At 39.5% G+C, this 17,106-nt stretch overlaps 1 protein-coding gene across 1 annotated transcript in view; it reads right to left on the bottom strand.

The window, feature by feature from the left end:
- WDR49 (WD repeat domain 49) overlaps positions 1-17,106 on the bottom strand; it is a 139,092-nt gene that overhangs the window by 64,489 nt on the left and 57,497 nt on the right. Inside the window, exon 8 of the mRNA XM_042903330.1 lies at positions 15,458-15,691. Coding sequence (XP_042759264.1) covers positions 15,458-15,691 — 234 coding nt within the window. The remainder of the gene's footprint in view (positions 1-15,457; positions 15,692-17,106) is intronic.

Below are 17,106 nucleotides of genomic sequence, written 5' to 3'. Positions count from 1 at the left end.
TCCAGGCAAAGGAAACAGCAGTGCAAAGGCCCTGAGGTAAAGTGCCCTCGGCACATTCAAGGACTAGCAAGGAGGTAGGCTTAGTGTGAGTGAGGGGAGGGGCAGCAGGCTGTGACCACCTTACATAGGCATTCAAAACACTTTCCAAATCACCAGGCATCCCCAGGAACTAGGTGACAGAAAAATACCACTTTCTCTTTTTTGGCTAATATTTACTTAGCTTTTACTCCTGCTTTGTTCCATGTGTGTTTATATGGAATATCCTTTGTCCTTTGTCAGAACATCTACAAGGGAGGTATTATAATCCCTATTTTATAGATAAGAAAACTCTTGTTTAAAGAAGTTAAAAATCACTTGCTCAATACAAAGTATTGGGAACTCTGACTAACACCTCACCACTTCCCTCATTCTAAACAAATAGCTGAGAAAACACTACTTCAAAAAGCAGTTGAGATTGGACTTCCAAGGTTCCAGTTCTGCCTGCTCAGAAGTCATCCACCCTAACAGTAAGTAAAAAGCCAAACAAATTCAAAAATCAACAACCCTTCCCGGATCAATAATAGAAATGAGGGCAAATTGCTATCCCCCAGAACTGGAGATATCAACAGGCAAATAGACAAAATAACAATTTACCAGAGCAGGAACTCCTGAACCGAAACTCCACGGGAAACAGTGCTGAGATAGAAAAACAAGAACCGTAATTGACGAATTGCTGGAGGCTCTAAGTGGACGAGTCTGAGAGCTAAAAATTCCAGGGGGAGCCAGTCATAGGGAGGCCCCACAATTTTATGAGCTTTATTTTGAGGATATCGACCAGGTTTTTACTGTAATTTTGGAGAAAAACCCCCTCCTGCTTCCGGCAGGGGCAGAAGCAAAGAAAAGATTTCAAAATACATTAGAGTAATTCTGTTCCTCTTAACAAGGTCTGCGCTGGAGGGAAACTACTTAACCAGGGCCTCACCTGCTGGGGGTTTATCAGCACTCAACTGACCTGAGGAAGGAAAATACCATATTCTAGCTGGCTCTAGCCTTCCTGTGGGATATAAGGGTGGGGAACAACTGGGAAGCCTATGTGAAGCTCACATATGTCCAGAAGCACAGGCTCACAAAAGACTGACACCTAATCCTAGGAATATAGAATCCTTCCCCGCCCCCCACCTCACCACCACACTTCTAAAGGCCTATTTACAGCAGTTCCTTTCACCATATGTCCCACTATCAAGAAAATATTACTATGAGAGGAGAAGATCGGATTCAGTAGGCAGAGAGGGAAAGATTAGGGCCTGAGGTCCCTGGGTAGGGAAAAACACATATTTTGGAACAATGCTGGGAGTGTCTGACCATAGCAAATCCCCTCAGGTGCAATGTTCCTCTTAAGAACTAACAGACCCCCACCTACTGTGCCTCAGGTTTCCCTCAGGAATTTGAGGAAAGACCTAGGTATGGCTATAGGCCACCCGGCATACAATGGAAATTAACCAATCAGGAATGGACAACTCAACACCTCGAGTTATCCAGCCAATAAGGGTAGAACCTGAGAAGGAACAAGGAGGAAGTGAGGGGGAGAGTAGGGGAGGGCTAACCAAAACCTTATAAAACAAGACCCTTGCGTCTTGTCGGGGGGCATTCACTTTTGAATATCCCTATCTGTAAAGAGCTTTCCTACTAGTCTAACTTCGTAATCTTATACTCTAATAAACTTTTTCCTGCTGCTCATTTTGTGTCCACCTCTTAATTCTTCAACGCGGAGAGACAACGAATTCTGGGTATTGTAGTGAAAGATCCTGCAACACTACAAAACATTCTAAAAGGCAAAAAAAAAAACATAGTTTGAAGAAAGAGAGCAAGCATTACACCCAGACATGGCAGCAGGGATGTTGGAATTATCAGATCGGAAATTTAAAACAACTATGATTAACGTGCTAAAGGCTCTAATGGGTAAAGATAGCATGTGAGAACAGATGGGTAACATGAGCAGAGAGATGGAAATTCTTAGAAAGAACCAGAAAGAGGTGCTACAGATCAGGAGGGAAGTATGCCTTTCATGTGCTTACTAACAGACTAAATGTGGCTGAGGAAAGAGTCTCCGAGCTTCCGGATATATCAATAGAAACCTTGAAAACTGAAAAGGCAGAGGACAAAGACTGAAAACAAAAACAAAATACAGTATTCAAGAACTGTGGGGCAACGACCCAAGGTATAATATTCACACAGTGTGAATACAAGTAGGAGAAGAAAAAAAAGGAACAAAAGAAATACCTGAAACAGTAATGACTGAAAATTTTGGCAAATTAATGACAGGTACCAAGCCACAGATTCAGGAAGCTCATGTGACCCCAAGCAGAATAAATGCTAGAAAAAGAAAAATAAATAAATAAATAAATAGCAACACCTAGGCCTAGTGAAGTCAAAGGTAACATCTTAAGAGAAGCCAGATAAGAAAGACAACTTATCTTCAAAGGAACAATAAAGATAAGAATTACATTTGACTTCTCCTTAGAAAACACAATCCAGAAGGGAGTCAAGTGAAATATTTAAAGTGTTGAGAGAATAAACCTCCCAACCTAGAATTCTATATCTCGTGAAAATAACCTTGAAAATAAAGAAGTAGACTTTCTCAAACAAACAAAAATTAAAGGAATTTGTTGCCAGTAGGCCTACCTTCAAACTATGTTAAAAGAAGATCTTTAAAGATAAAGAAAATAAAGTCAGAAAATTGGATCTACACCAAAAGGGAAAAACATTAAAGAAAGAATAAGTAAAGGTAGAATAAAAACTTTTATTTTTCTTGTTCTTAATTGATCTTAATTTTATCTAACAGATCAAAACAATAATACCAACAATGCACTAAATTATGTATGCTTATGTATACACACATGATTATATAGAGATATATGCTAATATATAAGGGAAATGAATGACAACAGTGATACAGGGGGAAAGAGGGAGGAATTAGATTATTTTGTTACTATAAGGCATGAAAACTACTTGTAAAGTAATATAGTGTTATGTGAATATGGACTTGGATCTGTTATAAACGTGTATTGAAAACTCTAGAGCAACCATTTTTCAAAAGCTAAAAGCAAAATGTAACTGATATGCTAAAAAAAGAGAGGAAATAGAATCAATTAAAACCACAGAAAAGGAACAGAAGATTAAAACAGGAACAAAGAACAAGGGCAACCAATAGAAAACAGTGACAAAGTGAAAGCTATTTATCCAACTATATCAATAATCACTTTGAATCTAAATGCACTAAATGAACAAATCAAGCCAGATTGTCAGATTGGATCGAAAATCAAGACCCAACTATATGTCGTATAAAAGAAACTCAATTTAAATATAAAAATACATTCAGATTTAAAGTAAAATGGACAAAGAATGATATGCCATGCTAACACAAATGAAAAGGACGTGAGAGTAGCTATAGTAATTTCAGACAAAGCAGACTTTAGAGCAAGAAGGTTATTAGGGATGAAGACGGGAATAATAATAAAGGGTCAAGTCTCCAAGAACACATAACATTCCTTAATGTGTGTGACTCTAACAAACTGCATCAAACCACAGGAGGTGAAACTGGTAGAACTGTAAGGAGAAATACATTAATCCACTTTTATAGAAGATTTCAACACTCCTCTTTCAGAAAAGGACAGAACCAGCAGGCAGAAAATCAGTAATGATATAGTTGAACTCAACAATATCATCAATCAAGTGGATACAAATATAAAATAAACTACCTCATACAACAATGACAAAATACATATTCTTCTCAAGCTTGTATGGAACTGTCACCAAAATAATATGCCCCATATTTTGGGACATAAAACACACCTTAAACAAATTTAAAAGAATAAAAATCATACAATGTCTGGTCTTCGACCACAGTGAAATTAAACTAGAAATCAACAACAGAAAGGTAACTAGAAAAATCCCTTAAAACTTGGAGATTAAATGGCACATTTCTAAATAACACATAGGTCAAAGAAACTCTCAAGAGAATTTTTAAAATATTAACTAAATTAAAATGAAAACACAAATAAAAATTTTAGGATGCAGAGAAAGCAATGCTTAGAGGAAAATTTATGCATATATTGGAAAAGTTAATGCAATTAAAAGTAAGCAGAAGAAAAGAAAAAATTAGAGCAGAAATCAATGAAACTGAAAACCAAAAATTAGTAAAGTCAGTGAAACCAAAACCTTTATTGAAAAGATCAGTAAAACTGATAAGACTTTAGCTAGTCTAAGTAAGAAAAAAAAAAAGAGAGAAGACATAAATCACTAATATCAGAAATGAAAGAGGGGACATCACTAAAGATCCCATATACATTAAAAGGATAATAGAGGAATACATACTATAAAAACTCTATGCCTACAAATTTGACAACCTAGACAAAATAGGCCAACTTATTTAAATACACAATCTTCCCAAATTCTCACAAGAAATAGACATATTAGAAAAAAATAAACATAAGAGAAGTCCAAATAGGCTTATATCAGTGAAAAAAATTAAATCAATAGTTAATAATGTGCCTTTTTAAAAAAAATATTTAAATTCTAGTTAGTCAACACTCAGTACAATATTGGTGTCAGTAGAATTCAGTGATTCATCACTTAACATACAACACTCAGTGCTCATCACCATATGTGCCCTCATTAATGCCCATCCCCCATCTAGCCCATCCCCCACCTACCTCCCTTCATCAATCCTCAGTTTGTTCTCTATCGTTAAGAGTCTCTTATGATTTGTTTCCCTCTCTTTTTCCCTCTTCCCAAATGTTCATCTATTTTGTTAAATTCCACATGACTGAAATTGCATGGTATTTAATTGTCTCTCTCTGATTTCGTTAGTGTAATACACTCTAGCTCCATCCATGTCATTGCAAATGGCAAGATTTCATTATTTTTGATGGCCAAGTAATATGCCATTGTATATATGTACCACATCTTCTTTATTCACTTATCAGTCGATGGACAATTGGAATCTTTCTATAGTTTGGCTATTGTTGACAAGGTTGCTATGAACCCTGGGGTGCATGTACCTCTATGAACCTGTATAATTAATAATATTCTAAAACAGGAGCACCTGGGTGGCTCAGTTGGTTAAGCGTGACCTTTGGTTTCAGCTCAGGTCATGATCTCATGGTTCATGAAGTTCTACCCCTGCATCAGGCTCCACTCTGTTAGTGCAGAGCCTGCTTGGGATTCTCTCTCTGCCCCTCCCTGCCTCTCTCTCTCAAAATAAATAAATAAACTTAAAAAAAGTTAAAAACACATAATGTTCCAAAACAGAAAGCACAGGCTGAATGGGTTCATTGATGAATTCTATGAAAATTTAAGGAAGAAATGATACCAATTTACTATAGTCTTGTTCAGAGGATAGAAGCAGAGGGAATACTTCCTGACTCATTCTATGAGGCCATCATCACCCTAACCAAACAAAATACCAAAACCAAAGACATTACAGAAAAGAAAACCGCAGACCAATATGTCTCATAAACATAGATGCACCAATACTTAACAAAATAATAGCAAATCAAATCCAACAATGCATAAAAAAAGTCACATAGCGTAACCAAGTGATACTTATCCCAGGTATGCAAGGCTGCTTCAACATTTAAAAATCAATTAATGCAAACCATCACATTGATAGGAAGAAACATCATGTGATCATATTAATAGATGCAGAAAAAGCATCTGACAAAATCCAATACCTATTCATGATAAAAATTGTCAGTAAACTTGGGGTACTCGGGTGTCTCAGGTGGTTAAGTGACTGACTCTTGATTTCAGCTCAGATCGAGGTCTCACAGTTGTCAGGCTCTGTGATGGGGGAGCCTGCTTAGGATTCTCTCTCACCCTCTCCCTCTGCCCCTCCCCTGCTCCCCCTCGTTCTCTCTCTCTGTCTCTATCAAAAAAAAAAAAAAAAAAAAAAAAAAAAAAAAAAAAAAAAATATATATATATATATATATATATATATATATATATCTCAGTAAACTACTAGTAGAGGGAAACTTCCTCCACTTGATAGAGTACTTGCAAAAAACATAGAGCTAATATCATACTTAATGGTGAGAAACACGAAGCTTCCATACTAAGGTACAAGGCAAGCATATCCCCTCTTATCACTCCTTTTCAGCATCATCTAGAAACTTTACCTAACTCACTAAGACAAGTAAAGGAAATAAAAGGTATAAAGATTAGAAAAGAAGGAATAAATTGCCTTGGTTAACAGATGACATGATCCTCTATGTAGAAAATACGAAAGCATAAATAAAAAACTCCTAGAACCAAAGTGATTACAGCAAGATAGCAGGATACAAGGTTAATATATAAAAGTCAATCGTTTTCCTATAAAGCAGCAATGAAAAGTAGAATTTGAAAATAAAACTGCAATGCCATTTACATTCATAGTTACTGAAATTAAATACTTAGGTATAATTTAAAAAATGAACAAGATCTATATGACATAAACTACAGACCTCTGATAAATGAAATCAAAGAACTAACTAAATGGAGATATTCCATATTTTATGGATAGGAAAACTCAATATTGTGAAGATCTCAGTTCTCCCCAATTTAACCAATATATTCCATGCAATGCAAATAAAAATCCCAGCAAGTCATTTTGTGGATATTGACAAACCGATTCTAAACTTTGTATAAAGAGACCAAAGACCCAAATGTGCTAACACAATATTATAGGAAAAGAACAAAATTGGAAGACTGACACTGCCAACTTCATGATTTACCATGAAGCTTCAGTAATCAACACAGTATAATACTGGCATAAAAATGGACAACTAGATCAATGGAACAGAAAAAAGAGCCCCAAAATAGATGCACATAAATGCGGTCAACTGATCTTTGCCAAAGAAACCAAGGCGGTATAACGGAGACAGGATAGTCTTTCCAACAAATGGTGCAGGAATAACTGGACATCCATATGTAAGAAGATGAATCTAGACGCAGACCTCACGCCCTTCACAAAAACCAACACAATGGATCACAGACCTAAGAACATAAAACACAAAACTGTAAAACGCCAAGAAGACACCTTGGAGAAAATTTAAATGACCTTGGGTTTGGCAATGACTTCTTAGATAAAACGTTGAAGGTATGGTCCATGAAAGACAAAGACGGATAAGCTGGACTTCATTAAATTTAAAAATTTCTGCTCTGCAAAAGACACTGTCAAGAGAATGAAAAGGTAAGGCACAGATTTGGAGAAATCATTTCCAAAAGACATTTATGTTGAAGTACTGTTACCCAGAATATACAAAAACTCTTAAAATTCAACAAGAAAACAATCCAATTAAAAAATGGGCCGGGGCGCCTGGGTGGCACGGTCGGTTAGGCGTCCAACTTCAACTCAGGTCACGATCTCACGGTCCGTGAGTTCGAGCCCCGCGTCGGGCTCTGGGCTGACGGCTCGGAGCCTGGAACCTGCTTCCGAGTCTGTGTCTCCCTCTCTCTCAGCCCCTCCCCCGTTCATGCTCTGCCTCTCTCTGTCTCAAAAAAAATAAATAAACGTTAAAAAAAAAAAAATTAAAAAATGGGCCAAAGATCTTAACAGACACCTAACCAAACAATATAAACAAATGGCAAATAAGCATATGAAAAGATGTTCCACATTATATGGCATTGGGGAAATACAAGGTAAAATAATAATGCGATACTATACATCTATTGTACACACTATACGTTCCAATAGAACGGCTTAAATCTGGAACACTGACAACCTCAAATGCTGATGAGGCTGTAAAGCAGTAAGATCATTCATTCTTATTGCCTGTGTGAAAGCAAACTGGTACAGCCACGTTGGGAGGCACAAAACTAAGCATATTCTTACCATACAAGCTCCCAATCATGTTTCTTGATATTTACCCAAGGGAGTTGAAAACTTATGACCACACAAAAGCCTATGCATGGAAGTTTACAGAAGCTTTATTCATAATAGCCAATACAGGGACGCAGCCAAGATGTCCTTCAGTAAGGGGCACCAGGGTGGCTCAGTCGGTTAAGCATCCAACTTGGGCTCAGGTCATGATCTCATGGTTCGTGAGTTTGAGCCCTGCGTTGGGCTCTGTGCTGACAACTCAGAGCCTGGAGCCTATTTCAGATTCTCTCTCTCTCTCTGCCCCTCCCCTACTTGCATTCTATCTCTCTCTCCTCTCTCTCTCTCAAAAATAAACATGAAAAAAAATTTTAAAAAAAAGATGTCCTTCAGTAAGTGAATGGATAAATAAACGGTGGAACATCTATACAATGGGATACCATTCAACATTAAAAAAAAAAAAATCGCTCAAGCCATTAAAATACATAGAGAAAACATAAATGCATATTACTGAGTGATAGAAGCCAATCTGAAAAGGCTGTATGCTATAATGGTGGATACATGAGATTATACATTTGTCTAAACTCTCAGAATGTACTACACCAAGATTGGCCCTAATGTAAACTGTGGTTACACTTGGTGATAATGATGTGTCAGTATAGGTTCATCATTTGCAATAAATGTACCACTCTAGTGGTGGGTGTGGATAGTGGGGCAGGGTATGAGCGTGGGAAGACAGGGGGCATATGGGGGTATCTTTGTACTTTCTACTCACTTTTGCTGTGAACCTAAAAGTGTTGTTCAAAAAAACAAACTCTTTTTTAAAAAAGGCTGAGACTGTGATGTTGAGAGAGGCTGAGGAAAGGGTGGCTTTTATGGAGAATATTTGACGATATCCATCAAGGTTACTGACATAAATACTCTCTGACTCCATAATTTCACCTCTAGGAATTTATTCCACAGATATTTCCTCACTAGTGCTAAAACCTGTGTGTTCAAGGTTGAAAACTACTACATTATTTGTAATATAAAAATACTGAAATCAAAAAATGTCCGTAAAAGCTGAGGAAAAAACTTTGTTACAACCATGTAATGGAAGACTGTGCAACTGTAACAAAGTAAGAGGCTATACTCTAGGTAATGAGATAAGATGATCTTTAGGCTGTATTGTTAGGTGAAAAATCAATGTACAGAACAGTGTTTCTGTGCATACAATATGCTATCGTTTGTGTAAACAGCATTTAAAATAACATCAATTCTTAAATATTAAGAATTAAATCTATCCATATTTAAAAGTGAGTATATATGTTTCCTTGTGTATGAATAGAATAGCGGTTAAAGGTAGTTCCTGAAAGTCAAAACTGGTTGCCTCGAGGGAAGGAAACTGAGTGGGTAGAGATGGAGAAGAGGAAATTTTCACTGAAATTTTCACTCAACATCCTTTTGAGTTTTGTAACATTGAAATGTGTTCTTCTTTCCAGGTTAATGACATTTAAATATGCATATGTGCATATGTGTGTATATATATGATTTGGTGTAACCTTAAGACGAGGGTACTCCCCATGTCTCCAACAGGTGACCAGAGCCCATGGCCTCAGGATTGACATGTAACCAAGTACAGCCTCAAGCTGACCACTTAAGAAGAGCCGTGCCAATAAAAGGAAGGTCACTTGGAGTCCAGCAAATAAGGCAGGCAAGGAGAAAGTTTTCATCAGTGTTCATCCAGCTATGTTCAAAAGAGAAACTCATTGGCTTTGACCTGAATACAAGCACTAAAGAGGTATAATGTCTTGTAAGGCGGAGATAAATTTCCCTCAAGCTTGTCCACTTCCCTTTGCTCAGATTTACAATTACCAAGGGAACTACCAATTGAATTGGTTAGATTCTCAAATATCTCAATTCCCAAAAAATGGTGTGCAGAAGAGAGGACAAGAGATACACTGTCACTAAAAAATTACAGTCCGGCCCCATTTAAAAAAAGAAAAAACTTTTAATGTTTATTCATTTTTGAGACACAGAGAGAGACAGAACACGAGTGGAGGAGGGGCAGAGAGACAGGGAGACACAGAATCAGAAGCAGGCTCCAGGCTCTGAGCTGTCAGCACAGAGTCTGATGTGGGGCTCAAACCCACCAACCGCGAGATCATGACCTGAGCTGAAGTCGGATGCTTAACCGACTGAGCCACCCAGGCTCCAGCCCCATATTTAATGAATGATTTGGCATTATGCTTGCTGTGATGGTACAAGAGGTGGTCCTCGATAAAGAGCACCACTCTGGCTAATATGCAGAGGGTCTAGTCTCCAAATTTTCCAAGTCAACATCCCATGCTGAGACGTGGGAACCCCACCAATGATCTCAAGGGTCCTGTTGGAGGCAGCCAGGCAGCCGCGGACATGTCTCTTTACATAACCATGCATGTGATTAATATGCTTACTCTTGGAGATTGGGTAAAATGGTAAGATTCTGGGAGGCAATTTGTGTATCAAATTATCTAATATGCATATATTTTAACCTAGAATTCATTCCTAAGATTTTAACCTAGAGAAATAAAGTCATGAGTGTGAATATATTTATGCACAAAAAAGTTCATAATAGCAAAATTCTCATCAAGGCAAATGGATCAGTAAATTATGATACACACACAGGGATACTGTGCTGCTTTTTAAAAATGATTTAGTAGACCTACATACACTTAGGTACAAGGAAATATATTCCAATATATTATAGAATAAAGAAGAACCTTACGGAACCATATTTATATAAAATATTCTATGCACACAGAGATATTTAGAACATATTGATGGTATTTCAGCAATACTTATTTCCTTATTTGAGCTTACTGCATTGTTTTAATTTCTTATAATAAGCATGTAGTGCTTTACAAAGCTGTTATTTAAATAATAAAAAATAGTTAATATGGTTCCCTGCCTAAATGCAATGATGCCTAAATATCTAGTCTGACTATAAATATGTCCTAGACGCAAGACAAACTGAAACATCACCATATTTTACAAAAACAACATAAACCCACATCATTAGGATGAGAGCCAGAGTGATTACTCAGAAATTTTATCTATTCCAGTTTATAGGAGTCCTACAAATACATTTTTTTTAAGTTTCCTAACCTCATGAGTTTTTAATAAAAGCTCCATTTAAGAACTCGGTGCAGGGGCGCCTGGGTGGCGCAGTCGGTTAAGCGTCCGACTTCAGCCAGGTCACGATCTCGCGGTCCGTGAGTTCGAGCCCCGCGTCAGGCTCTGGGCTGATGGCTCGGAGCCTGGAGCCTGTTTCCGATTCTGTGTCTCCCTCTCTCTCTGCCCCTCCCCCGTTCATGCTCTGTCTCTCTCTGTCCCAAAAATAAAAAAAAAAAAAAAAAAAAAAACGTTGAAAAAAAAAAAAAAAAAAAAAAAAGAACTCGGTGCAAAGACAGTTCATTAGAACTGCCTCGGGGATATTGAGTTCCTTTGATTCTTTCAAAATTCAGCATTCCAGGGACTCCTTCATCCTGTCCCAACTTGTTCTGCTGTGAGCTGTGAGGGCAAGCTTTGCCGGGTGAGGTAAAGCATGTGGTTTCTTTTAAAAGATTTTGCAGGGTATAACATCACTTTCTTAGATTAGGGTACAAGGATACCAAAAGGCAGGTGGATAAAGAAAAGTCGCAGAGCTGCGCCCAGTTGCTTTAATACAGGGATTATGTCAGGTCTCTGCCGTAATAAAGCTTCTGCAACATATTAAAATGACAACAGAAAGGGAGGTTTTCATTAAACTCAGACAAAGAGAAAGTCTACCAAAACAAAACAAAACAAAACAAAAAACAAAAACCCCACCAAACCAGATAACCAAAGAACAAGTTCCTGTGGACTGAAAAAGCCTGGATTCCTTTTGAACCTGGAATGAGAAAGGGTGATATTTGACCAAATCTAGCAATTGAGATGTATGTGATGCTTGGGAGAGTCTAAGGAGTTGTAGGAAGATACAGAAGTGGAATGGAAGGATCTTTCCCCTTACATCAAAATCAAAGGAGCAGAGAAAAATGGGAGTTTAGTTAAGTGTTTGACTGGAAACAACTAGAAATGTGAGCAACACTCAGAGAGGGGAGAGGTAAGTGTGGGGTGTCCCTGCAGATTCTGGGAGCGGAGAGGACCAAGAGGAGCTCTGGGGATGAATGTTTATGAGCAGGAAGTGAGGAGAGAAGGGGCAGGATCAACAACTACCTCACCTAAAGTGGTGTTCCTGGATAAACCCAATTCAGGATCCCCTCCTCCATTCTAATCCTCCTAACATCTTGCTTTCACATGCACATGGTTAAAACAAAGATTAAGGAATAGCAAGAAGTTTAAGAATAGTAGTGTCGTAAATCACCAGCATTTAGCCTGAGAGGTATAGGGGGCTGGGGGAGCCTTGATAAAGCTGGCTGTTTCTAAGAGGCAGGCTATAGCAAAGCAATGCTGCAGAGATATGTGCTGTTGCCAATTTCACATCTATGCTCCCCACCTCCGTCACCCAACACCCTCCCCACAAGACACATACATTTTTAAGAGTCAATCAACTGAAGCTTAGACATGTTAAGCTATCTGCTGGACCCTGAACTCTGATTTAACTCAGCGGATCTAAAAACTTTAGATCTTGGGGGCACCTGGATGGCTCAGTTGGTTAAGTGTCCAATGCTTGATTTCGGTTCACGTCATGATCTTACAGTTCATGGGTCCAAGCACCTTGTCTAACTCTTCTCTGACATTGTGGAGCCTGCTTGGGATTCTCTCTCTCCTCTCTCTCTCTCTGCCCCTCCCATGCGTGCGCTCTCTCTCTCTCTCTCTCTCTCTCTCTCTCTCTCTCTCTCTCTCTCCCAAAGGGATCTTGGGATCCCTTAACGCTCTTAAAAATTACTGAAGAATCCAAACAGGTTTAGTTTATGTGGGAGATAGAGACAAAGATAAATATACTATGTATTTACCATATTAGAAATTTAAACTGAGAAACTGTGAAAACACAAGAATACAAAAGCTTATATTCTTTTAGCCATTAGAGCAATGATGTCATCACCCCTCACACAGCCTCTAGAAAACCCCAGTATACACTCAGGAGACAATAATGAAAAACGCGAATGACTACTACTATGATAAAAAGAGTTTTGATCTTGCAGATTCTCTGAAAGAATCCGAGCTCCCTCAGGGGTCTGAGGTCACACTGTGAACTGCTGGGTTTTTCTTTTTAATTTTTTAGTTTTTAGTTTAGTGGAGGGAGGGAGGGGCAGAGAGAGGGGGAGAGAAAGAATCCCAAGCAGGCTCCATACTCAGCATGGAGCTCTACACAGAGCCCGATGCAGGGCTCAATTCCCTCATCCTGGGATCATGACCTGAGCTGAAACCAAGAGCTGAACATGTGACCAACTGAGCCCCCCAGGCACCCCGAAAATTGCTGTTTTAAACTCAAGTCCATGCTTTATTTTTCCAAGACCAGGCTGTAGTACATTCAGTGAATGACATTCACAATCTGGCTGTAAACTCCCTTTACTGCCTCAACTCCCACAACATTTGCTAAGTACCTCCAAACACCAGAATAAATCCTCTCCCTGTTGAAAAAGAAAAAAAAAAAAAAAATGTCCTGTGAATACGGGAGGCTCTCTGAAAGCTCATGCTGTGTCTTCTGTCTGGAACTGTTTCCTTCCCCTTTTAGAGAGTCCCACTCTAAGACTTCAGGGCTCTATTCTGTCACCAAGCCCAGCCCCAGGCAGAACTGACCACCCTCCAGGGACACAGCACTTTGCTCTCATCTCTACTGCGTTTTACTGTATTCCACTTTGAAGGTGTGAATTAGTAATGTGTCTGCCTTCCCTTCTTCCATCCCTCAATCCTGAATTGAGCCCCTCCTTAGCAGTGAACACCAAGATGGTCTGGACCTGAATCTCCCCGAGCTACTGGAAGAAAGAGATGGGGAGTGTAGGAATCTGACTCCTCATTCCTGGCACCTGGACTTGTTCAAAACTGTTTTATTTGCTTGGTCTAATTACTCTGAAATGATACATTCTCACTGGGGGATGGGACTGTGGGTGACTTTGTTTCCTTTGCTCCTAACTGCAATACATTTATATAATTATAAATGTAATGCCACATTAAAGTGTTTGTAGCCTAGCCGCTATAGTTACGAAACACGTATGCTAGGGACGGTTCTATGTGCTTTATATACATATTAATGCTTTTAATTATTTACACTGCTAACAGCAAAAATAAGTAGAGGTGTGAACACCCAACTCAACCGTACGGTGATTCTTCCCACTTCGTACCCCATATGTGCGCGTTCTTTTGTTCCCTGCCATTTGCCTGTATTTCCGCTATCTTGGCTTTATCTTCACATCCCAAATGGGAGATTCCTCATCTTCGTGTCCCGTTTCCTGAATTCCGCCTGGGATATTGCTCATCTAATGGCGAGACAACATAAGATCTTCACATCCACATACAGACCTAGCTTTTTAATTTTGCAGATCTCAATTAGCAAAATGTTCTCCTGGAAATAAATAACATCTCTCAGTGGCCACCAGGGAGCCGAATTAACTGGCTGCCTTCATAAACTTCAGTAAAACATTTACGGGAGAATGTTCCCCGCAGATGGAATTCAAAATGGATTGTTTTGTAAAGGATTTTTATCTCCTACAATAACCAGAAAACAGAGTGTTTAAAGTACTGACACGGCACGCTACTCATTACCAACAAAGGGCTTTCCACCCCTTGCACAAAAACCGAACCACTCGTTTCTGCACGAGCGCAGAAGCTTCTGCGGAAGGGAAGGGAGGACGGGTTGGAGTTATTGTTTAATTGGCCGCAAGCTGGATACCAGCTCTCTGCTCCGCTCCTGCTGTGCAGTTACCATCAGGCCTGAGGTGATCACTGCAGCAGGCTAAACTTCCCCGGTGCCTCTCCCTCCACGACGCTGCACGCTGGTCCTCTCGGAAGGCCTGGGGTCTGCGCGGCATCTTTGCTCCAGAGGAGCAAGGGCGTCCTCATTGACATGCAGGTGGCGATCCCGTAAGCAAAGGCTGCAAAGTGTCATTAAAGTAGCGGGGAGACAGACGCCGCTGGCGCTGCATACCAAGTGGCGCCACATTTAACTGAATCATTTTATTATGAATACATTCCGGGCTGCCACTGTGAGCCGCTGGTGTAAAATATGCCTGGCAAAATGGATCTCTGCTAATTACATTTCATGCATATTTCAGAACTTTCCGCAGAGATCCAGGAGGATGGTGCTCATAAAAGAGAACTTTACAGCCAGGTTCACTGGCATTTGGCACCAAGACCCAAACTAGCGAGCGACAAACAGAAGCTCAATTATATTACACGTTGTGTTTGTTTTAGTCGGACTATCCTAATTCCTTACAACTCTATCTGTGCTGCTGTGGTCACGGGCTGGACACGAAATCACCCTTCAATTCCACCTGAACACACATTATTGCAGAAAAGCACATGGCTGTTAAATCATTTCTTCCCCACGTTTTTGGGTTTTTTTTTGTTTTTTTTTTTGTTTTTTTTTTTTCTATTTGTCCTCAGTTGCCTTACACTGAATTAAGGAAATGAGCCTCTGGACATGGGGACGTGTCAGAAGAGTGACAGAGAAGCATCATTACCTGCTTCAAGACTGAATTGTAAAGAGCACAAGTGACTGGTTTCTTGTGACTCTTCACCCTCTTGCCGGCCTCGCTTTTCATTGCCAACAGTCCGAGCTGGTTATTAAATGAGATGAAAAGTCGTCCGTGGGCTTCATCAAAGTGGAAGAGACATCTGAAGTCCTGACTTTTGGAGAAAGAACAAGCTATCCTCTGGATGGACAGCTGGTGCTGAATATCCCAGAGTCTCAAAACCTGGTTAAAAAGTGACAAAGTCATATGAACATGTCAAGAATAATTGTAGTCTTTTAGCCCAAATTTTTTCTAGTTCACTCTCAACCCAGGGCAGATAGTTGTTTCCTCCACAGTGTTACAGTTATTTATACTGTAACATATGGCACATATGACATGAGAGAGAGTGAGAGAGAGAGAGAGCACACTCAAGTGGGGGGAGGGGCCGAGGGAGAGGGGGGAGGAAGAGAGGAAGACAGGAAGAGAGAGAGACAGAGAGAGACAGAGAAAGAATCTTAAGCAGACTCCACACCCAGAGCAAAGCCCAATGTGGGGCTCAATCTCACAACCGTGTGGTCATGACCTGAGCCAAAATCAAGAGTTAGATACTTAACCAACTGAGCCACCCAAGTGCCCCAAATGTCTCCTCACTTGTAATCTTCCGCATGGAAGAACTGTGTTTTGCCTCAATCCCCGGAAGGATGTTGTATTTAGCAAGTGCTTGTAGTAGGCAAAAATAATAGTCCCCCCAAATGCCCATGTCCTAATCCCTGGAGTGTGTGAATATGTTGTTTTGCATGACAAAAGGGATTTTCCAGGTGTAATAAATTAAGGACTTTGAGATGGAGAGATTACCCTGGATGCTATGGGTGAGTCCAGTGTAATCATACGGGAGATCAGAGTGATGGGGTATGAGAAGGACTCCATCCAGTATTGCTGGTTTTGAAGATGGAGGAAGGGGGCCATGAGCCAAAGAAGCCGGAAAAGGCAAGGAAACTAATTCCCCCCAGAGCTTCCAAAAAGGAAGAGTCCTGCCAACACCTTGATTTTAGCCCAGTGAGACCTATGCTGGGATTCTAACCTACAGAACACAAATGCATCTGTGTTGTTTTAAGCCACTGAGTTTGTGGTTATTTGTTACAATAGCAAATGAAAAGTAATACAGAGTCTCTCTCTCTCTCCTATATGTAATATTATATATAACACTTTTTATATAGTTGTTATGCATTATATATACATATTAACCTCTTTTATAGCTATAGAGTATAGCATATTACCTACATAGTATATACATACATATATATTGTGTATGCATGTGAAATAAAAGACTCGGTATTAAGTGAACTCAAGTTCACATAAACCACAGACATCAGATTCTTATTCAAACACAGACAAATAAGGCACAAAAATGACATGCAGACAGAATGAGACAAACACGGGAGGAAACAGGAAGAGCAGCTTTGCAGGTATACACGCTGCTGTTCTCACTCATGGAACAGCATTAACGCAGGCCAGTGAGGGAGAGTCACAGTGAAGACAGTGAAAAGTCCCTCCAAAAGATGTGAGCAGGCCAGCTCTAGAGTTAGACTTTTTGAGTTCTCATCTTAGTTCTGCCTCTTATTCTACGGTGACCTCTAACAAGTTTATCTGTCTATCTG

Source organism: Panthera leo, chromosome C2 (genome assembly GCF_018350215.1).
Source record: "Panthera leo isolate Ple1 chromosome C2, P.leo_Ple1_pat1.1, whole genome shotgun sequence".
NCBI lineage: Eukaryota > Metazoa > Chordata > Mammalia > Carnivora > Felidae > Panthera > Panthera leo.
Note: the sequence above shows the minus strand (reverse complement) of the source record. Positions and strands in the feature narration are given on the sequence as shown.